This window comes from Hippoglossus stenolepis, chromosome 1, assembly GCF_022539355.2.
Source record: "Hippoglossus stenolepis isolate QCI-W04-F060 chromosome 1, HSTE1.2, whole genome shotgun sequence".
NCBI lineage: Eukaryota > Metazoa > Chordata > Actinopteri > Pleuronectiformes > Pleuronectidae > Hippoglossus > Hippoglossus stenolepis.
Window position 1 is genome coordinate 25,917,798 of NC_061483.1, and position 22,424 is coordinate 25,940,221.

The 22,424-nt window shown below is 41.7% G+C and overlaps 1 protein-coding gene across 2 annotated transcripts; it reads left to right on the forward strand.

Moving 5' to 3' along the window:
- Positions 1–224: 224 nt before the first annotated feature.
- On the forward strand, positions 225–22,150 carry eprs1 (glutamyl-prolyl-tRNA synthetase 1). 2 transcript variants are annotated; one of them, XM_035183492.2, is made up of 35 exons: positions 226–391; positions 1,838–1,922; positions 2,941–3,040; positions 3,120–3,276; positions 3,404–3,540; positions 3,794–3,888; positions 4,005–4,131; positions 4,798–4,990; positions 5,079–5,250; positions 5,382–5,615; positions 5,713–5,797; positions 6,363–6,422; positions 9,702–9,812; positions 10,780–10,916; positions 11,034–11,241; positions 11,331–11,443; positions 11,552–11,669; positions 12,024–12,221; positions 12,384–12,551; positions 12,854–13,066; positions 13,827–14,108; positions 14,221–14,439; positions 14,520–14,788; positions 16,731–16,782; positions 16,885–17,094; positions 17,241–17,313; positions 17,468–17,547; positions 17,685–17,786; positions 17,920–18,075; positions 18,249–18,446; positions 18,623–18,796; positions 18,944–19,104; positions 19,623–19,701; positions 19,799–19,863; positions 21,038–22,150. In XM_035183492.2, the coding sequence occupies exons 1-35, from the start codon at positions 349–351 to the stop codon at positions 21,186–21,188; spliced, it is 5,025 nt and encodes a 1,674-aa protein (XP_035039383.1). In that variant the 5' UTR covers positions 226–348; the 3' UTR covers positions 21,189–22,150. The 2 variants fall into 2 exon arrangements, with proteins under 2 accessions (XP_035039455.1, XP_035039383.1); XM_035183564.2 differs by lacking the exon at positions 12,854–13,066 and having other exon boundaries at positions 225–391.
- Positions 22,151–22,424: the final 274 nt, after the last annotated feature.

Consider the following 22,424-nt stretch of genomic DNA (forward strand, 5'->3'; position numbering starts at 1 on the left):
TATTTATAATAGAGTAGAAGTAGTTGTGTTTTTCTTGTGATCTATCTATCTATCTTTCTATCTATCTATCTATCTATCTATCTATCTATCTATCTATCTATCTATCTATCTATCTATCTGTCTATCTGTCTATCTGTTCTGTGCAGTTCTGCTCCTGTGCACCTGGTGGCAGTGTTACACATCGCAGTAGTTGGTTAACCTTCATAAAAACCACAGAAGCGTGCTGCCGTCTCTTCCTGCAGTGGTGTGTTGTGTGCAGAGTTTCCTCCTCCTCCTCCTCTCTGCAGACTCCAGTCTCTGAAACAGTGACAAGGCTTCACCACCTGAGTGGAAGAAGGAGTTTACACCATGGCGTTGAACCTCACCATCAACACGAGCAACCCGCCTCTAGGTGAGTGTTTGGGTGCGGTGATCTCGCAGCAGATCCTCCAGGGGGAGCGGTGTGTTGTGCACGCAGGTAGCCGGTGACAGTGAGCTATTTGGGGGCTGCTACGTGTCAGTCAGCTCAATGATTGACACTATGTGGGGAAATGCTCCTAATTGAAGTCTGTTTGCGTGCATTAAACTGTGCTGCTTTAGGGAACGTGAGACGTGATCATTCACTTGTTTACTGCGGAAGGTACGAGAAAAACAAGAACAACAATAAACAACAACGAAACAGTTTAATTTCCCCATGCGTCTGTTAAATGTTCTCTATTGACCAGCCGAATTTAATATTAGAGTCCGGGAAACTTAAATATCACTATGGATTTCGAAGCAGTTGTGTAGTTTCTTTGGTAAAACAGCAACGCCTGTAACTTGACCTATATATATGAAAGGAAACTGGTTGGACGGTATGTCCATATTGGTTCATACAGGTTGGGTTATCTAACGCACCCAGCCGGCGGCTCCTGATAGTGTGCAGCGCTGTGTACAGCTAACCAGCTAACGCTAGCATGCCGTCGTGGCACACGCAAAACAACAAGTGAACACTTTAATTTTAATAATGACAGAAACTTCCCCACTCTACTCAACTTTATCCACTGGAGACATTTAACACCGGGACATTGTCTGTGAAAAGTCTTCTTGAAAATGATTGTGGACACTTCACATGAAAGCAGTTGACACGCTGACGTTAGCTTACTGTAGCTAGCTCAGTTCAGGTTTACACATATACAACGTTACATGTTGCTACAGTGTAGGTATACATGGACATGTTTTGTGACAGTTGTGTTCAATAAAGTGTGGACACGGCTTTAAACCAATATGAGCTAATAGAATGACTAGCTTTAACAGTGAATGAACAGCGCCGCGGGGCGTTGGCAGTGAGAACAGCAGGCTGATGCAAGCATCCTGAAACGTGGTGTTGGGTGGGGGAGTGCCTGTGTTGTGCACATTTACTTCTGCTGCTGTCAGGTACTGTTTGTAGCATCTGTTCAAAATGTAGATAGTGTTGTAGTTTGCTAATCTTTTTCTAGATTTAATTTAAAACTCTGTGTCTACAGAAAAAACCTGATGCAGCAATGTAGCTGTCGTCCTATTAGCTACAATAACTTGATCAACTGAATACTTTAGTACTTGCATGTATTCATTTTGCAGGTCGTCAGAGTAAAACAAAACATTTGAGTGTGCTTGGATGTTAGATCACAGGACCAGTTCAACTTGTTCCTGAATCAGCTACATATGTGAAGATTGCCAGTCATCCAGTAAATTGTTGTTCTGAAGTGAAGAAGCCTTTTGACCAGTAGAGAATCTTCTGGAATCCAAAGCATGTCCAGTTGCTCTTGACTGAAGCTGGTTGAAGCTGATCATACTGAGAATCACTATACGCGCACTAACAAACACGTGTGTCCTGCAGGTGCGCTGCTGGCAGCCGAGCATCTGAAGGGCAGTGTCCAGGTGTCGGTGGAGGAAGGCAAAGACAACCGCCTTCAAGTCTCAGAGTATGTGACACAATTCTAACATCAAAGTTCACAGATCTAGCTGATCATCAACAGGCAGTGTAGAAAAACACAAGTAAATAAATGACAATATGTAGAAACATATAAATTGTTGGAGATTATTTGGAGCAAACTGAGTGAATCACTTCCATGTTTTCTGGGATTGCCCCTCTATTAACCTTTACTAGCAGGAGATTAAGAAATGCATGGAGAAAATATGGAGGATAAATCTCCCACTGACGTTTGAGTCAATGTACTGGGGGAAAATAGACAAAAGACTGACAAGTGTCAGGGTAATGCTTATTACAAGTACAAAATAATGGCTGAAGACAAAGGCAGCTTGGTAGATGCCATGCATAGCATATATAAGATGGAGAAGTTGACTTTCTCTTTCAGATTGGATTCAGACAAATTCAATACAATCTGGGAAATCTGGATTAAATGTATTTCAACAACTAGATTGGACTTGGTGCACAGCTACATATGTGTTTTTGTTGTTGTTATGGAGATAATTAAACACTAAACAAATGGAAGTAAACAAGTACAGCACAGGGAGAAGCATTATCTGGTTAGAGGTACAGGTTTATAAAAATAAATATAATGTAATGTTTATTGTCAGGTGACAGGCAGGGACATATGTGGTAAATATGTGCAAGAAATAATGTAAGAGTATGAATATGAGGAATAATACATATGTATATTGTATGTTAAAATATAGAGGGATGGACATCTGCATTTGACAGGAAATCTACTGATAATAGACATCTATGATATGGAATAGTTTTCAGATGAGGACATATTTCATTGCCTTGTCCACCCAATGGGATCTAATTTATTCATTAATTAAATTTCCTCTGTTAAAGGGAAATTAAATAAGAAATTGTTTAGATATTTTAATAACGGTTCAATAAAAGAAAGAATATTTAGCAAATGTCTCAGTTTATAGAGTTAGAGGCTGTGCAGGTATATCACTTATTGTTTTGCATGCCGATGAATCATCTGTTAACTGTTCCTTCCTCAGTGCGATCCAGTTCAATGATGCCAACTCCATCAGTCGGTACTTGGCCCGGGTGGCTCCTGCTCTTGGCCTCTATGGAGCCAACATGATGGAGCAGACTGAGGTGTGTATGGTTGTGTATAATTGAGATTTATTGCAACATTTGGTGGTTCTTGCTTCTTATTTCTGATTATGATCTGCAGGTTGACCACTGGTTGGAGTTCAGCGCTCGCTGTCTGTGTGGCCAGCCCAGTTTGACGGTGGCGCTGAGTGAACTGGATCTGGCCCTTTCTCTGCGCACCTTCCTGGTCGGACATGCCCTCACCTTGGCGGATCTCTCTGTCTGGGCTGCCCTGAAAGGTCAGTACCATCCAGGATGGGGCAGTTTGGACCTCTGCCTCTTTTACTCTCTGTCTGTTTCAGTTTGGAATTTCTGCAGGTGAATGGGTGAAATGCACAGCTACAGGTTGTGCCTGATTCTTCACAGGTCATGAGGAATGGCCAAGCCAGGGCAAATCCTTCTCCCACGTCAATCGCTGGTTCTCCTTCCTGAGCTCACAGGTTCCCTTCACTGTAGTGGACAACAAGTACACCACTAAGAAAGCTTCAACGACCAAATCCAATGTAAGTTGAATTTTCATTAATTTTCTTTTTTAACTAATAAGTTTAAGAGAAAACAATGTTTGGTTATGTAAAATTATTGCACTGAAACTGTAAACAGATATTTAGTCTGGTGAGGTTGACGTGGAACTTTACACTGAGCAAACAAGAAGAAAAGTGAAACAGTAGATAGTATTGAAATTAATTCATATTTTAAGATTCAAATATTAAAGATAAATGTTTCTTTCCTGTATTCCTGACTGTCTGTGTTCTGCAGTCGAGCGAAAAGAAGCAGGATGTCGGAAAGTTTGTGGAATTGCCAGGAGCTGAGATGGGCAATGTGGTGGTTCGATTCCCTCCTGAGGCCAGCGGGTGAGGCTCAATCTGCATCTGATCTAGGGGATGCTCAGATTACAACCATTAGATCCCTCACTGTGCGGTAGCAGCCTGCTCTCTTTGTTAACGGATACATTTATCTGTCTCTCTAGATACCTGCACATTGGCCATGCCAAGGCTGCTCTGCTCAACCAGCACTACCAGCTCACATTCAAAGGCAAGCTCATCATGCGCTTTGATGACACCAACCCCGAAAAGGAAAAGGAGGACTTTGAGAAGGTGAGACTTCCAATTTCCAGTGGTGAAGGAAGTACTTAAACATTTTACTTAAGCACATATAAATAGACAAAAATGTACTCAAGTAAAAGTATCACATCCACTTATCTACCAGAGTAAAAGCAAATATGTACTTACTCATTATGTACTTTAAGATTTGAAAGTAAAAGTACGTGCATAGTTCAGTACTCCAGTCTACTACATCATCATGGCTGAGTCTCGGCATTTGCCTCTTCTGAATCAACTTAAGGGGTTTCTTTAGTTACGCTTAGCTCTAGTAGAACGTCTAATGTTTCCTGTCTGCTCTGATTGGATCAGTGGCTCAATCCCCCTTTCGTTATTAATTACTTATAGAAAACAAAATTATGTGAACATCTAACACAGTGCATTGTAAAAATGTAGTGGAGTAGAAAGTACAGATATTTGCTGTTAATATGTAGTGGATTAAAAGTGAAAGTGTACCTGAAAATAAATCAACCGAAGTACATTTTTCATGTATCTGTACTGTAATGAGGTTAAATGTATTTGCTCCCACCACTGCAAATGTCTCAGGGTAAATGGGAAAATATAAATGGTTAAATTGTGAATTATTTATGTTATTTCCGAACCACCTGTTAGAAATGAAAAGAGTTATTGTTCTTATTTCCACATGTCGTTGCTTCTCCTCAGGTGATCCTGGAAGATGTTGCCATGCTCCAGATTCAACCCGACCAGTTCACCTACACCAGCGACCATTTCCCCATCATAATGAAATTTGGTGAACAGATGCTTTCTGATGGCAAGGCCTACATCGACAACACCCCCCCTGAGCAGATGAAGCTGGAGAGGGAGCAGCGCACTGAGTCCGACTGCAGAAATAACAGTACGCCTGTCAATCACAGTGAACACTGAAGCTACAATATGCAAACTTGCTGAAGCTACAATGTGCAACTTCTCTCTATCTTCTGCAGCGGTGGAGCAGAACATGAAGATGTGGTCTGAGATGAAAGCTGGAACAAAGAGTGGTCAGACTTGCTGCATGAGGGCCAAGATTGACATGAAGTCCAACAACGGCTGCCTGAGAGACCCCACCCTGTACCGCTGCAAGACGGCTAGCCACCCCCGCACTGGAAACACCTACAAGTACTTTACCTTTTTATGTCTTTTTAAAGATTTATAAAAACAAATCATCTGGGATATTTGCATCTACTGTTTTGAGTATTCAAATATTTACTGATATCAGTTGTTGAAACTAACCATCTCTTTTCTTGCAGCGTCTACCCAACATACGACTTTGCCTGCCCCATCGTGGACAGCTTGGAGGGTGTGACCCATGCTCTTAGGACCACTGAGTACCACGACCGTGACGATCAGTTCTACTGGATAATCAATGCCTTGCGGATCAGAAAACCCTACATTTGGGAGTATGCCAGACTCAACCTCAATAACACAGTGCTGTCGAAGAGAAAGCTCACCTGGTTCGTCGATCAGGGATACGTCGATGGATGGTAGTTTTATTTATTTATTTATAAATTCCCTCATTTTTCCTTCTCTTCCTCTCTACCCTAATGTACGCTTTTGACTCATTCTCACATCATTCTCCAGGGACGACCCTCGCTTCCCCACTGTCAGAGGAGTCCTGAGGAGAGGAATGACTGTGGAGGGTCTGAAACAGTTCATAGCAGCCCAGGTACATCTGTCAGCCATAGTTAGAGAAGGCAGGAGATGTTTATTACAAAGATGGAACCCTAATTTTCTTAAATGGGGGGGAAAAACATTTTTTTTTCCCTCTATCCCTTATCTTTGTTGTGGATCTTTAATGTATATAACAAAACAAATAAACAGTCCAAATTTTTTGATACTGTGATCAAAAATATATATATTTGACTGATGATCAGCTCTTAGCAAATTATATAAATACTTATCATGGTTTCAACTCCCTGCCTCTGAATTCAAAGACTGAGGGCATGATAACTTCATCCGGGATTAACAAATTCAAATCTTAAACTGCTTCCAAAAAGACAAATTAGCTGGAATATAATAAACAGGATTGTCTGAGCCTGATAACAGCTTGTTCTTATTTATCTTCTTTAATTTCTCAAATTATTTCCTCTCCTTTAGAGGAACTGAGCATATTAAGATGTAGAATTTATTAAACAGGACAGCACAATGTCAACATTATAATCCAAAATGTGATGATTATGTAATGAACAAGAAATTCAAACAAATTGATTTTCCTTTTATTGTCTTTCCAGGGAGGATCAAGATCAGTGGTGAACATGGAGTGGGACAAGATCTGGGCTTTCAATAAGAAGGTACATTTTTCCTTGTTTTAATAATCAATGTGATGCTGTACATCAAACAATGGAAATTATAGACAACATTGATACCAATATGCAGTTTAATAGTTAGAAAGACACAAGCGTGATATTGATAAAAGTGACCACCTCCCGTCAACAAGTGAATGGCTTGGCTTTTGCCACAACAGATATTTGATAAACTCCAAATGGATCAGAATATAATTTGATGCATGAATGTGCTGCGGGGCCTGCTGAACACTTGTGCTCGGGCAAGTGATTGACAGAGGTACACGTATTTGCCCGTGGATTCACTGCTGGCACGGCTTCTTTCTGCTTTGCTGCTCTCATTCAGTTTTAACACTTTTCATTTGCCACCTCTTCCCCTGATCCTCATCATCCCACCATTACTGCTTATTGTCCCCACGGTGACACTGAAAACCTCACAAACCCAACCAGCTACTTCATTTCATGCCCCACAGTTGTTTGTGTATTGTCTTTTGATTTCCTCATTTTCATCTGTCTGTCACTTTCTCCCATGTGGTTTGTTCTCGCTGGCACCTGCTGCTTCATCCCCGAGATAGAGATAGAAGGTGTGACGTTGATGAGTGAGATCCAAACCTTAGTTAGAAAAGCAGATTTTATACTCCTCATGGCCGACACTAGTCTTTCTTGAGTTCAAAATGGTGGGGCTGAACAATGACTCCCAGGACTCTCCATGATGTGGTGATAATGACAACGTTTAGGTTGTGGTGGAGGTTTTATAACTACTAGCTATTTCTGTTTTTACAAAGGGATTCATATGCATGTTTCAGATAACCCGCTCCTCCCTGCCTTCTTCAGACAGTTTCAGGTTCCCACAGTTCTTTCACGTCAACTTAACATTTACAGTGATACTTTGACAGTAGATGTTGATTTTGGATGGTCCAAAATTTTAGGTAATACTGAATTCAGTAAACACAGGCCCGTAAAACCCATTATTATTTTGTGGATTTAGTTTAGTGGATAGATCAATAATGAGTCAGTGATTGACAAGCCTCGAAGAGAATTGGTTTGTGTTGTTTTAACCTAAAGAGGATTTCAACCCAAGGCAAAAAAGAAAAGTAAATCTGAGTCGAGGCCAAGTGAAGAGAGTTCAAGAGAAACAAAACCAGGAAGTTGTAGTGATGAGGGGAAACTATGTAAACAGTCCATTCTGTGTAAATGTGTCTCTACCTTTTATCCTCTCTCTTCCTCCCTCCTTATATCTGACATTGAACAGCATCTCACTCTTCTGTTTCCAAGCTGCCAATTAGCTGTCTGAAGGTACTCCTCCTCCTCGTCTTCCTCATTTTCACCCACGTGCTCTCCGTTTTCATCATGGGCTAGTTTCTCTGAAAATCCACCTGCAGCCTTCACTATTTTACCAGCCAAGCAGATGATGGGGTAGTAGATACAAAGTTGTGCCCAAAAATTTCAGTTTAACCTGTTAACGAACAAAGAGAAGGCGCGTAAGAGCAACAACAAGAGTTGTGTAGTGGTCAGATGTGAGCTTGAACCTCAACTAGCTCCCAGGTGCAGAACTGTGCAGTATCTGCAGATCAAAAGTCTCAAAAAAGTACAGAACTTTCTCACACCTTTACGGAAAAAGGTTAAAGTCTTAGATATTTTTTTTGTGTAAATGTTAGTAGTAGTTATAACTGTTGGTTGTGTCCTTAACATCTGCTGATGGTTGACAACTTATCATCAAACTTGTACCGAAGACCTTCAAGTGTACAAGGGATATTCATTATCTTGTCTAATGTTTAAAATAATTGTTGGCTGTTTGGAGACTCAGTGACTCAGTGATAATAGACAAGTTCCATTTTTAGCAAAAACGTCAATTGACCATTTATTTATTTAAAAATGTATCAACTCAATGAACTTGTTAATCTGTTCATCTATTTTCTTTCTGCCCATCTGTAAAGAATGTGTTCAATGTTATTTGTCTCTTTGCGATTGTGCAGTTTTACTCATCTACCTGTCTTTGCAGTATTTCAACTCAACTCTGACTATAAAGCCTGAAATATTAACAGATACTTCATACAGAGGCTTTGCCCGAGGGGCCCTCTGAACCCCTGGGCCTCTTGGCCTGTGCCCCAAAGGCCTCGTAGGTAGCAATGGGTTCTTTTAAAAGGTTTTAGCTTGGTTAACACTGGACATCATGTTAGCTTGACGTAATAGGAAATGCCATTTGCCTGTACAACTCTTTTCACAGCAACAGTTTAATAATAGAGAAGAATGTGAATTTGAACATTCAGTGAAACCATATTATCTTACTAAAAAGGACAGTGAAGCTCTTTATGTCTTTCTGTGATTTGGGCCAATTTAAAACCCACAAGTGCGATGGTTGGACTTTATCGTGGGATTTTCCAAATGGAGAGTTAAATCTTAAATTAACTTTTTTTTTTTTTTTTACTTCAAACACACACTAGCTCATCCATATACAGTGCAAAATCCTCCCCCCATCATGCTGTCCCCTCCGTCTCTCCCCTTCTTTTCATCCATAGAATCCATTGCAGCTTTTTCATTGAGAAGTTTCCTTTAATATTTCTAAATCCACTTTAACATCTTTAATATTTATGTGATATTTTAGAAATGCATCATGCCTTATTTCCTAAACCAATACTATCACAAACAGCCTTTAATCATGAGGTCAAATTCACTCCTCAGAGAGATTCAGGGTTTTGTCATTCTGCCTGGTTACTGCCAAAAACCTTCTCGACCAACTGTTTGCTAACAAGAGATCATTTTACAACATTTGATGTAAGAAATGAAATATGACTAATGTATAACCTCCGATATGTATATTTTAAATTTGATGCTGTCAGATCATTATTTGGGAGCATCCACCATCTATTCTTCACCACAGTGATGCCCCTACTGCTATGATGATTAATTAATCTATTCTGCAAATCATTAGACTGGGATTCAGGCTCTTTCACACTCACACTGGCTGGTAACATAGTGACAGAGGATGGAGGCTTAACAAGCAGCTGAATAAAGCCTTGTTTCCCTGACCTGCAAACAGACATGATCCACTCATGAAACCAACTTTTCTTTCGCCACTCATCGTTTTGTCCAGACTCTGACTTCCTCTGTTTGGCATTGAGCAGATCAGGGTATTTTTATGCTTTAACCGAAGCTGCATCATTTTCTGCTTGGTCCTTTCATTACACAGCATTTCGTTTTTGGAGATTTCATAAAGCTGCTGTCTTCTTCTTCTGACCTGTTTTGTGTCTGTTTCTGTCTGTACGTGTGTGTGTGTGTTTGTGTTAGGTGATTGATCCAGTAGCCCCCAGATACACAGCTCTGTCCACCTCCTATGTGGTTCCTGTTTCTATCTCAGAGGCAAAGGAGGAGATGAAGGAAGTGGTCAAACACCCAAAGGTTAGTGGTCTATTACGATTCCTCTCATGGTTCATTTTTGATTTATCTTTCAATGCTTAGTGAAAGTAGATTGGTTTATTTAAATTAGCTGAGCTGTTTCTGAACACTTTATCTTATTTGTTGAAACCCTCTTCATGTACCAATAGTCATCAATAAATAAAGTCATCTGAAAAAAAACAAGGTGTCTGTGGCCCTTGCAGGACTGTAATTAACACGACCAACATTTCATTCTGACCATATGAAATGATTGGTCTGTCGGTAACCAGCTTGCGTGCATGGGCTCTCACCGGAATCTTCACAAGCCGTAGAGACCTACTCCGCTGAAGCAGAGACGATAGAAGTTAGTGAGCGATTCACGGAAAATACGTCTTCTAGCAGTTGTCAGTCAGTACATGTTCATGTGTTTTGGGGGTGTAGCTTTGATGAGGGTACTGATGGAAGGGGATGGGATATATCGGTTGTTTTTTTCTAAATGTAGCCTGGTCTAAACAGCTCTGCCATGATTACCAACCATAGCTTTAAAGAAATGTACCAGTGTTTTGCATTATTATATAAAATGGTGTTTGTAATTTCCATGGCGAAGATTAGTTTGAAGTGATGCAAGGGTGGTCACAAACCGTTTAGGCCAATTTAAACCATAAAGAGGTGTTGGTTTCAATATTATATTATATCAAATTATGAGGCATCAGGTTTTTGTATTCATGTTTCCAAACATCATAGCTTATGAATGCTATGCTATGTACTCTGTGGTCAGAGCTTTAATCCATTCTCTGGTCACTTTGTGATTTTAACACACTCTAATTCTAAAACCAGTGTGTTTCATTGTAATGAATCTGCTCTGCTGAGCATAGTCTCTGCAAGTTGATTTTGAGGTCCATGCACTGCATTTAATTAAAACCACTGAGCCCCAGGAGGGTGTGGGGAAAAAAAACATTTTTGTGATACTTTGATTTGTGCACCCATCCAGAACATAGAGGTGGGCATGAAGGAGGTTTGGTACGGACCCCGAGTTCTGATCGAAGGAGCAGATGCTGAGACTTTCTCAGAGGGGGAGATGGTCACCTTCATCAACTGGGGCAACCTCATCATCACCAAGATCAACAAGTATGTGTAATCTTTTTTCAGCAAATCCATCTCGTTGTTAGGAATCACATGATGTCAGGTTAAAGTAATGATCTGCTTTTTCACCCATTCATGTTTCCCCCCCTTCTCACCACTCAGAGCGGCTGACGGTAAAGTTGTGTCCATGGAGGCTCGCCTGAACCTGGACAACAAGGACTACAAGAAGACAACAAAGATCACATGGCTGGCTGAAACAAGCAGCGCCCCGCTTCTGCCCACCATCTGCATCAACTACCTGCCTCTCATCACCAAAGCTGTCATCACCAAAGAGGACGACTTCAAAGAATACATTAATAAAAACAGCAAGGTCTGTCCTGCAGTGTGTGCACCCAACCTCATCTGACGTGTCTCATTTGCTTTGGTTGTATATATCATTTCTATTTTTCACTCTTTCAGTTGGAAGAGAAGATGCTTGGAGATCCCTGTCTGAAGAACCTGAAGAAAGGTGACATCATCCAGCTCCAGAGACGAGGCTTTTACATCTGCGACCAGCCCTATGAGCCAGTCAGGTGAAGTGTTTGTGTGCCTGAACCACCCCTCTTCATAGAGGACATTTCCCCTGTCTTAGTGTTTTCATTGTCCTCCTGTCTGCGTCTAACTGTGGTTAACATCTGTAGCCCTAACAGCTGTAAGGAGAGCCCCTGTGTCCTGCTCTACATTCCTGATGGGCACACCAAGGAGATGCCGACTGCTGGATCCAAGGACAAAGGCAAGAGCCAGACCTCCAGCAAAACAGTGAGTGCCTTTCAAGAAAATGTATAACAATGGTCAGTGACTAATAAAAATCTTTGGTCCAAAGGTTTTGTCCGTAATCTTGCTAACAAACAAACGGACAGGGGTGAAAACATAACCCTCATTGAAGGAGGTAATGACCCAGCAGAAGCACTCAAAGTGTTTACACAGTAGTGCACTTTGATCTTTAGTTTCTTAGAATTTACCAGTTATGGGAGTGACAAATCTAAACTGTAGTGAGCCCAAATGGAAAGACAGGAGTAAAATACAGTTAGATGAAGCTGCAGTTATTTTCTGTGATTCTCAGATTTTCATTTCTAGCTCCATCTGTAAATCTGTCTTACCTCCTCGTCTTAGCCCGCCACCCCCACCAAGGCTGCTTCTAAGTCTGCCCCAGCACCTGCCCCTAAGTCTGCCCCAGCACCTGCCTCAGCCTCAGCCGGTGACCTGCTCTCCAGCATTGTAGCTCAAGGTGAAGCTGTCCGCCAGCTAAAGACTGCCAAAGCCCCTAAAACTGATGTGGACAAGGCCGTTCAGCAGCTGCTCTCTCTCAAGGTAAATCAGCTGTTACTAAAAGAAAAATAAACAGCAAGTCACGACACTTACTGTTAATAATTCAAATGATTTGCCATTCATATCCACTTTCCTCTCTCTTTCTTTCTTTCTTTCTTTCTTTCTTTCTTTCTTTCTTTCTCTTTCTCTTTTTTTTTTTTGCAGGCTCAGTTTAAAGAGCAGACAGGTATGGACTACAAGCCAGGTATGGCCCCTCCCACCTCAGCTCCAACACCACCCACATCTTCATCAGACCCCACCTCCTGTCCATTCACCCGAGTGACCCAGCAGGGTGAGCTGGTCAGGAAACTGAAGGCAGAGCAGGCACCCAAGGTACGTTCGCGTTTGTCCAGTCACTAATCATGTCCACAAACCATCGTCCAATAATCGTTTGTGTTCCCATTTGCATGTGCACTCGCTCTTCCCGCCCACATCTGGTTGTCCAATCATCCCCCATGTGCAGTGATTTGTGCAGTCATTTTTCATTTGTCCATTCAAACTGCGTGATCTGTCCAGTCATTGTTCGTGTCTGCACGCGTTTGACCAGTCAATTCTCATGTCCCATACAATTTGCATGCCAGTGAAATTTATCTTTAACTACCTGCAACAATAAGCTGGTTTGTTGATGGTACTAGGACCAGGTTGACGTAGCGGTGAAGCAACTCCTCGCTCTAAAGGCGGAGTTTAAAAAGATGACTGGTCAGGATTACAAACCAGGGATGGCCCCGCCCACTGCCGCCGCTCCCCCTGCTCCTTCCCCTGTGACCAACTCTTCTTCAGGTCTTTATGAGCGTGTTTCACAGCAGGGGGAGGTTGTGAGGAAACTGAAGTCTGAGAAAGCCCCCAAGGTATCCAAATGCAGCATGGCAGACAGTAGAAAATGTTGCTTATTTATGCCCAAATTATATTTGTGAATATCAGTTATCACCTTTTGGTTTTCTGAGACCCCAATAACAGATTTGTCCACTACTGGATTATGCAGTGTGGTGGAAAACATTAAGGGGTCAGGATGATTTCTGAGAAATGTTGCAGAATTGGAAACAAACATTTGAAAAATGTATTTCCAACATTCTCTTTCACTTTCTAAAAAACTATGAATTTGTTGCTTTTATAAAAGTACCTAAACTTTGCGTTTTGGAACATTGGTCGGTCTAACGAGATGTTTCAAGACATCATCTTGAATTGTGGAAAACTGCGACATAGATTTTTGAGATGTGACTGAGTGTTGGACAAGGTGTTTTGAATAGGTAAACTTACAACATAAAAAACAAAAAATGCCCCGTAAATACCTAATTTGTGGAAGAAAACAATAACTGCTGTAAGGGAATCAAACTTTAGTCTGAGCTTTTCTAAAATATTGCCTGATTCAACACCAACGATGATAAAAAGTTAAGACTGGTCAATCATGATGAAAATGAATGTAGGTGTAACAGCTTATGATGTTTATACAAATTGTTTGTATCAAGACGTTTGAATTCACATTTTAAAGGAATATTAACATATCTTCCTGATGTTAATTGTGGACAGGTGCTGTTACAACAGTGTTAAACCATTTCAGAAATATAAAATCTGGTATGAACTGAGTGACTGTATCCATCTTGTCTCCAGGACCAGGTTGATTCAGCAGTGAAGCAGCTGCTTGCCCTGAAGGCAGAGTACAAACAGCTCACAGGTCAGGACTACAAGCCGGGGGCCGCTCCAGTTCAAAAAACCGCTGCTCCAGTTCAGAAAACCCCTGCTCCAGTTCAAAAAACCCCTGCTCCAGTCCAGAAAACCCCTGCTCCAGTCCAGAACAGCCCCAGCCCTGCCCCTGCTGCCACCGGCCTCCACGAGAAGGTTGCTGAACAGGGAGAAGTGGTCAGGAAACTGAAGACTGAAAAAGCTCCCAAGGTGGGTCCACACTGTTTCCCCTGCTTTGAGACTTTCTACATTGATGAATAGTCGTGCATTTGTTCACTGCACCTTTGACAACATGGCTCTCTTCATGCTGACTGTTCCCCAGGATCAGGTAGATGCTGCAGTTAAGCAGCTGTTGGCTCTAAAGGCAGAGTACAAACAGCAGACTGGAAAGGATTACAAACCAGGAGCCCCAGCTACTCCTGCCCAGACCATCTCCTCCTCCACCAAGTCCAGTTCTTGTCCACAGTCCCAGGAGCTGTTCTCACAGGTGTCCCAACAGGGGGAGCTGGTGAGAAAGTTGAAGTCTGAGAAGGCCCCCAAGGTAAGGAACCAATCACAGGCTGGACTAAAAAACAGCATCAAGTGGAGAGTTAAAAAAAAAAAATTGTACTTCTGTTTCAGGATCAGGTAGATGAAGCTGTGAAGGGTCTTCTGGACCTGAAGAACAAGTACAAGACTCTTACGGGAGAGGACTACAAACCAGTGGCTGCTGCTGGAGGTCCTGGAGGAGAGGACAAAAACCGCAAGGAGAAGGAGAACAAGTCTGAGAAGCAGGGAGGAGGAGCTGGAGGTGGAAAGAAGGGTAAAGGAGACAAGGCCGGTCAAGGCAAAGAGTCTGCAGGAGGAGCTGGAGGAGCAGGAGATGGTCAAGGATCCAAGAAACAAACACGGTGAGAGACTGGATAGAAGTGAAAGAGCGGTCAAGATGTAGATCCGGAAATTGTTTTCAGCCAAACTTAAAGATGTTGTTAATAACTGTCATCCTTCTGACAATAAATACAAAGACCATTGTCAAATATTGAGGAACAAAGTATTGTTTTACTTTTTGCATCTGAAATCAACTTTTCTACTTTAAACCCTTTCTTTCAGTCTCTCTATGCAGACCGTTCATTATGATTTCTAAACCTGTTCACACTCTTCACTGTGGTTACCCTTGCTGTGCAGACTGATGGATATATTCCTCTTCATATTGCACATTCGGCAAAAAAAAAAGCATGAATATGCGCCTTTATTTCTGTCATTGTCTGAAATTGACCTGTAGACTCAGAATCTCTGAGCCAATACAAAATATTCCTACCGAACTGTTTTCTTATAGTGTGTTCAAATTAAACAAGTTCTTGACTTTTGTGACTAGCACATGCACAGTGACTTGACAGTTGTTGGATTAACTGGGCAATGACTTAGCTTTGGAAGTTAGCCAATGCTTGTGCTAATTTGGATCCTAATGAAACACAACCGATGGAAGCTGGAATCAAGTAACAGATTCATATTTTTAGAACTTGCCTGGTACTCTTAATGTTTCAGACTTCTCTCCAAGCCTTTATGTTCCATCTCTGCAAAGTAGGGGCAAGTTTGTCCTCCATTTCTGATTCTCAGTGAAGTCAGGAGAATCTCAAAATCTCATGCCGACTGTCACCTGATGCAAATCTATGGCTTTTTGTGTCTTTGCATTGACTTTGTATGTAATCGCACCACAGGATAAATTAGCTTTGAACTTTACAAAACAAAGATTTTAGCGTTAACAGAAATACTGGGGGGACAGTGGCATGAAGGTGGGGCAGATTTAATTCAAATGTAGTACACTATTCCACTTGGATACTGAAGATGGATCATCTGTGAGCACAGCTTAATGACTGAAGAAAGTTTTGTATTGGATATGGTGAGTCTAATTAGTTGGTGTGGTTTTCATATGCTTGATTAGTGTGTGCTTTGCCTTGAGACGTGCTGCATGACTCTGGGGATGTCTGTCTGTCAGCCCTCCTCGTTGGTCCAGACTCAAATCTCAACACTGAGATGGCTTTGTACAAGCATTTATGATCCCCAGAGGATGATTCCCATTGACTTTGCTGAGTCCTGATTTTCTCCGTCAACCACTGGAGGTTTACTTTTTTGTCCTCTTGTGAAATGTCTAAAGTATTATGGGATGTGTTGTTATGATTGTTGGTAGGGATATCCATGGTGACCAGAGGATGAATCCTAATTATCAGCTGACTTCTGCCTTAGTGCCACCAGCAGCTCAACATTGTACTTTGGTTTATGATCCACTACAAACCATGGAAATTCTCATCAGTCTCTGCTTTATTCAGATTTAATTACCAATTGGCTAATATTAGCATTGATAGCATGCTAAATTAGATTGTAAACACACTAAACATTGCCTGCTTCTTAGCATTAACATGTTGGCATTATCAATTCCTCACTGAGCTGTCAGCATGGCTGTAAACTCTTGTTTATTTTGACTCATATGCTCACCAGAATTTTTTTATTTGACGACCATCTGAAGGTGAAGAAGATTTTTTTAATCTAAGATGCAAAAAGTACAAAAAATAACTTGTTCCTCAGATTAAAATTAAAACCATGATAATAATTGGGGATTGTCACTTTGCAGTCATGGTGCAGCTCGGTCTCAGTGTTTTGTCAGTTAGGAGCAGGAAACTGGTTTGCTGGCTGTGCATGGCTGGTTAGATTGGGAGTCGCTGTGTCAGTTGTTGCACTGGAACCTGCAGATCTCTGTGCAGTAGCTGTTGAGTAGATCATCTAACAAGGCATCAACTTTATATATATATATATATATATATATATACAATAACTCATTTGTCATCCTCTTGTCAGATTGGGCTTGGAGGCTAAGAAAGAGGAGAACCTGGCCGACTGGTACTCTCAGGTGAGTCGAATAAACACACGTCTAATTTTATACGTCTAGATGACAATGATGATCATATCATAATAATGAATTATCCAATATTATGTTACTGTCCCCCTTCAGGTCATTACGAAAGCAGAGATGATCGAGTATTATGATGTCAGCGGCTGCTACGTGCTGCGGCCCTGGGCCTACTCCATCTGGGAGTCGATTAAAGAGTTCTTTGACCGGGAAATTAAGAAACTTGGTGTGGAGAACTGCTACTTCCCCATGTTCGTTTCTCAGGCCGCACTCGAGAAGGAAAAGTCCCACATCGCAGACTTTGCTGCAGAGGTAAACAGGACCCAAGAAATTGGGTAGAATAGTAATTGGAGCACGACAGAAAGTGTAAAAAAAAAAATATTGAATTTAGCACAACAATACTTTTGCACCACACAATGTTAACAATCTATTAATGGATATTTTGTGATCTTTGTCAGGTTGCCTGGGTAACCCGGTCAGGAAAAACTGAGCTGGCAGAGCCCATTGCTGTCAGACCCACCAGTGAGACAGGTCTGAACCACACGTCTTTAGTGGACACTACTGTATATAACTATGCTGATACACACACACTGATGTAAAACATTTACATTGTATTAAATGAAGCTGTCGGTGAGGTCTTGTTGCTCCGTCATGTTTGGTATAAACCTCTCTGTCTCTCTCTCAGCGATGTATCCGGCATACGCTAAATGGGTCCAGTCCCACAGAGACCTGCCAATCAAACTCAACCAGTGGTGTAATGTTGTGGTCAGTGTCCCCTTTTAATCAAATCTACACCATTTAAATGCACATTACACATATATCTTATGTTATTATTTGAATAATTACAGGCATTTGCAGTTGCTGAAGTGTTATCTCTCTTTTCCTGCTCTTCCTCCCTGTAGAGATGGGAGTTCAAACACCCTCAGCCTTTCCTGAGGACAAGAGAGTTCCTGTGGCAGGAGGGACATTCAGCATTTGCCACCCAAGAGGAGGCTGCTGAGGAGGTAATAGATCCCTGGAACCCTGATCTGGATGTATCAGTGCTGAGAGGCTGTGATAGAAATGTTGTAATAAACTACATGCTGTATTTTTACAGTACTAAAGGTAGTTTTTCTTTTGGCTTGTGTGTGTAAATAGGTGCTTCAGATCCTGGATCTGTACGCCAGGGTGTATGAAGAGCTGATGGCGATCCCTGTGGTGAAGGGGAGGAAGACGGAGAAGGAGAAGTTTGCAGGAGGAGATTACACCACGACTGTTGAGGCCTTCATCTCTGCCAGTGGGCGAGCCATTCAGGTACACTGGAGAACTGGATTAATTCACTGATTCCTCTCATCCACTTGCACTGATGCCAGCAGGACAAAATGTTTGATTTGTAAATCTCCTTTTTTCCACATGTAATCCACATGCACTCAGACACTGGTGTTTTTAAGACACAAAGTAATCTTGTTAATTTGTCACTTCCTCAGGGTGCTACATCTCACCACCTTGGCCAGAACTTCTCCAAGATGTTTGAGATCATTTTTGAGGATCCGAAGAGGCCGGGTGAGAAGCAGTTTGCTTTCCAGAACTCCTGGGGGATCACAACCAGAACCATCGGTGTCCTCACCATGGTCCATGGAGACAACATGGGACTTGTACTGCCCCCCAGGGTCGCCTGCCTGCAGGTAGAATCACTCACAGTTCCTTTTTTGAACCTATTCTCATATTTTTATATGAACTAAAAGAATAGTTGAACAACAAACCCCTGCGAAAGTAAACCCCTAACCTATGGTGAAAACTGGTACGTACAGACAAAATATAGCATATGTTACATTTCTAAAATGTGTCCATTCTTTCCCAGGTTGTCATAATCCCATGTGGAATCACTGCCTCTCTACCAGAGGCAGAGAAGGAGGTGCTGTTGGCCCAGTGCTCCAAATACCTGAGCAGGCTGCTGGACGCTGGCATCAGGGTGAAGTCTGACATCCGCGATAACTACTCCCCAGGATGGAAGTTCAACCACTGGGAACTCAAGGTCATTAATAACTTTGAATTGAATGAATATTTCTATGATATTTAACATAGTTTACTAAGAGCTTACCCTGCAGACTTACAGTCTGAAACAAGGTGGAAGAAATGGCTACACAATCCTCTAACGCTGTTGTCTTTGTGTGTCATCCAGGGAGTTCCTATTCGTCTGGAGGTTGGCCCTAAAGACATGCAGCAGCGTCAGTGCATTGCAGTGAGGAGAGACTCTGGTGCAAAAGTGACGATTCCAGAGGCAGAGGCAGAGACGAAGCTGGCAGCCATGTTGGAGGACATCCAGACCTGCCTGTTCAAAAAGTAGGACACAGCACTACGCACCAGGGTCAGACACTGAACTGGTTACAAAGAAGATTCATTGAAAAGATGTTACTTGAGTCTGACTGGAAAAGCAGCAGAGAAACCTGTCTAAACATGCTCTTAATCCCACAGAAAGAATTTCAATACATCAGGCTTCAATTTGAAACAAAAAAAGTGATTCAGAGGCTTTGGCATCCAAACTTACAATCATTCTCATGTCAATCAGACTTCTACACTAGGGTTTTTTGGAATAAAAGACATTTGTGCTCCCTCGGCTGATATTTCATCGCTACAGGACTGCTGTGATCATGATTACATTAAGCTGTGATTAAGGCAAAAAGAAAACTGCTCTAATGCAGTTGGTGTAGCTGAGTGTTTATAACCTTCCTGTTACCAGCCAGCTGGGGATACATTATGTTAGAGAGTATGTACACAGACAGATAGCCAAAGATAACAGAGAATGACAAAGCTGTTTATACAAGAAAATTGATTGAAAAGTGTGTGTGTGTGTTTGTCAGAGCTTCAGATGACATGAAGAGTCACATGGTGGCTGCACACTCGATGGAGGAGTTCCAGAAAGAGTTGGACCAGGGCAAGGTGAGTAACATAACCCTCTCTGTGTGTGTGATACATTTCAAATATCCGTCCTCACCAGAGTAAATATATGATGTTGTCGTTTGTCTTGTTTTCATAGATTGTGCAGATCCCATTCTGTGGAGAAATCGATTGTGAGGATTCCATCAAGAAAACCACTACCAAGTATGTCCAATGTCTCACTGACTGTCATGAAGTGTCATGTTGCAGCTGAATACCTCTCAGCTCACCCTCCCCTTCATGAAAGAGAACCTGTGGTAGCCTTCAGTTGTCATAAAAACTCAAAAGGTGTTTAGTTTGTCCAGTTTGGAAACTGTAAAAAAATCATGGCGGCCTCCGTAGAGAATATAAAGTATTTCAATACATCGGGCCCATTTTAGGGTAAAGAACCACAATTCCTACAATTTATATGATTACACAAGGGTGAGAACATCGCTAGGATTATTTTATATTCAATTTCTGCCAATAGATCCCGGTCGCCTGAATCTTACACACTGAACCTTTTTAAATGCAGTTGCTGAAGGGGTTAAAAACAACACACTGCTTTTATGTGCTGCAGTCATTCCGTATTTTCAGTCAGGCTTTTTTGCTCTGAGTACTAATTTCGATCATTACGGCCCGAGCACCTCCGGTGGGAGGCCCTATTGTATTTCAAAGGATTTATATTTCCCTTTTGGGGCTTTTTCAGGGCCTAGACGCTCAAATTGTTACCAAAGTTTGCAGGGAATTCAAAACCCCAAAAAGTAATTGTATTCTTGAGTAATTTGAAATGGGCGTGGAAAAATGGCTCAACAGCACCATCTAAGGAAAAGCCCCTCAGTTAGCTTTCACCGATCTTCACAAAAATCGTAGCCCAGGTGTATCATGACCAGACAAACAAAAAAGGTCAGAGGTGCAATTGGGAAAAAAGCAACAGGAAGCCCGCCATTTTGACTTTAGTGGCCATTTTGGCCATTTTTCACATTTTTACTTTGACGAACTTTCCCAGGGCTTTCATCTGATCAACTTCAAATTGAGATGAGTGTCATCACAACATCTCAGCTTTGTTTTACAACTATCATTTGATTTACATGTAATTCTCACCGTGTGATCTGCAATTGATTGCGTGGACCGTAATGCGCAATTAGTAGACAAGGATCGACGTCGCGTGACAGACGCAGGAAGTGAAGCGTTTATCCTTCCCGCAGTGTGCAAAACACATGCAACGCGGAGCCGTGTGCCCGGTCGCCGATCGCTCTCTCCACCAACCGCAACAGGTCCCGAGTTGCGTGTGCTCGGGCCCGTTCAGTGCTACAACGTAGCCCTAGTTTTAACTTGTTTTTTGCTCTTGTTCCATCAGGGACCAGGACCTGGAGCCTGGAGCTCCATCCATGGGAGCCAAGAGCCTCTGTATTCCCTTCTCTCCCCTGAAGACGCTGCAGCCTGGTCAAGTGTGCATCAACTGCAACAAGCCTGCCAAGTACTACACCATGTTTGGACGCAGCTACTGAGAACATGGAGGATGAGGATAATAGTTGAAAAGGGCTTTCCTACCCTTTCCGTCTCTTTTGTTTTTTTTTAATCTCCTGTGGGTGTCCGGGTTATTAGGGATATGGCTGTGACTGGATGGTGGTTTTGTTTCTGTATTCCTTTTACATGTCAATATTGTTACAATGCATCTGAAAGGATGTGGAGGTGAAAAGAAAGTTGAATCTTTATTATGTTCTGAGAGGAACGACTGGTGCAGTTTCTCCCCTCCTCTCTAACGACCATATCAGGAGTACGCTCACTGTCCAGAAGTGGTTTGTACAAGAATGGAAGTCACCAACAGAAACCTGTCACATAATAACTCCTCCTTGTCAGGCAGGTTTGTCATCAGATTACATGTCATCTGTTGGAGTCCTTCTAAATACAACTATTTAAATTGTAAAAGCAGCTGCTGGATTTGGAAATGTCTAAATTATTGCTCTATTTTTAAACATTTTCTTTAGAACCCCAACTTAAAAAATCATATTTTGTGTTCTTTTTAATATCATATTTTTGTCAGCATTGATAAATTGAGAGGCCTTTTGAAATCTGTCAAAACCCAAAACGTGAACCAATGGAGAGGAAAAAACACATCCTGAGTAACATGTTGTCATCATCTGTCTGGGCAGAAGTTCTCTTTACTTAGCTTCACTCTCATCTCTCGCAGCCACTCTGTCTCAGGAACTCCAGGTATTCAGGCTTGTAGGTGGGGTGTTACTCTCACAGCTTTGTCAGCCGCCCTCCCTCTGTTTGTATGACTGGTTACAGACTGTGGCTCAATGCAAATCCTTCAGATCACCAGAGCCCAATGACGTACACCTGTGAGGAACTGTGTGTGAGGACAATACCCAGTAATGTAGCCTTCTGCCACTTCTGTCTTGTGAAAGAATTCTACAACTTGTCTATAATAATAATAAAATCATAATAAACAAGAATCCATTGCAAACTAATGTGTGGTTTTTTTAAATGTCTTTAAACATGAGAATCAATGCACTGCAGTTCCTCATTGCTTATTTGTGCCTTACTTATTGGAAGATGATGTAGAAGAAAAATTGTGTGTATATATTTAACTAGAAACATAAAATTAACAATAAACAAAATGTACAATGTAAATTTAACAGATAAAACAATGTACAATCACACATTGTAGCATTACTGTATATTGCACTACACATTGTAAGATTCAAAAAGTAATAAACTGAGACAAGATTACTTTATTT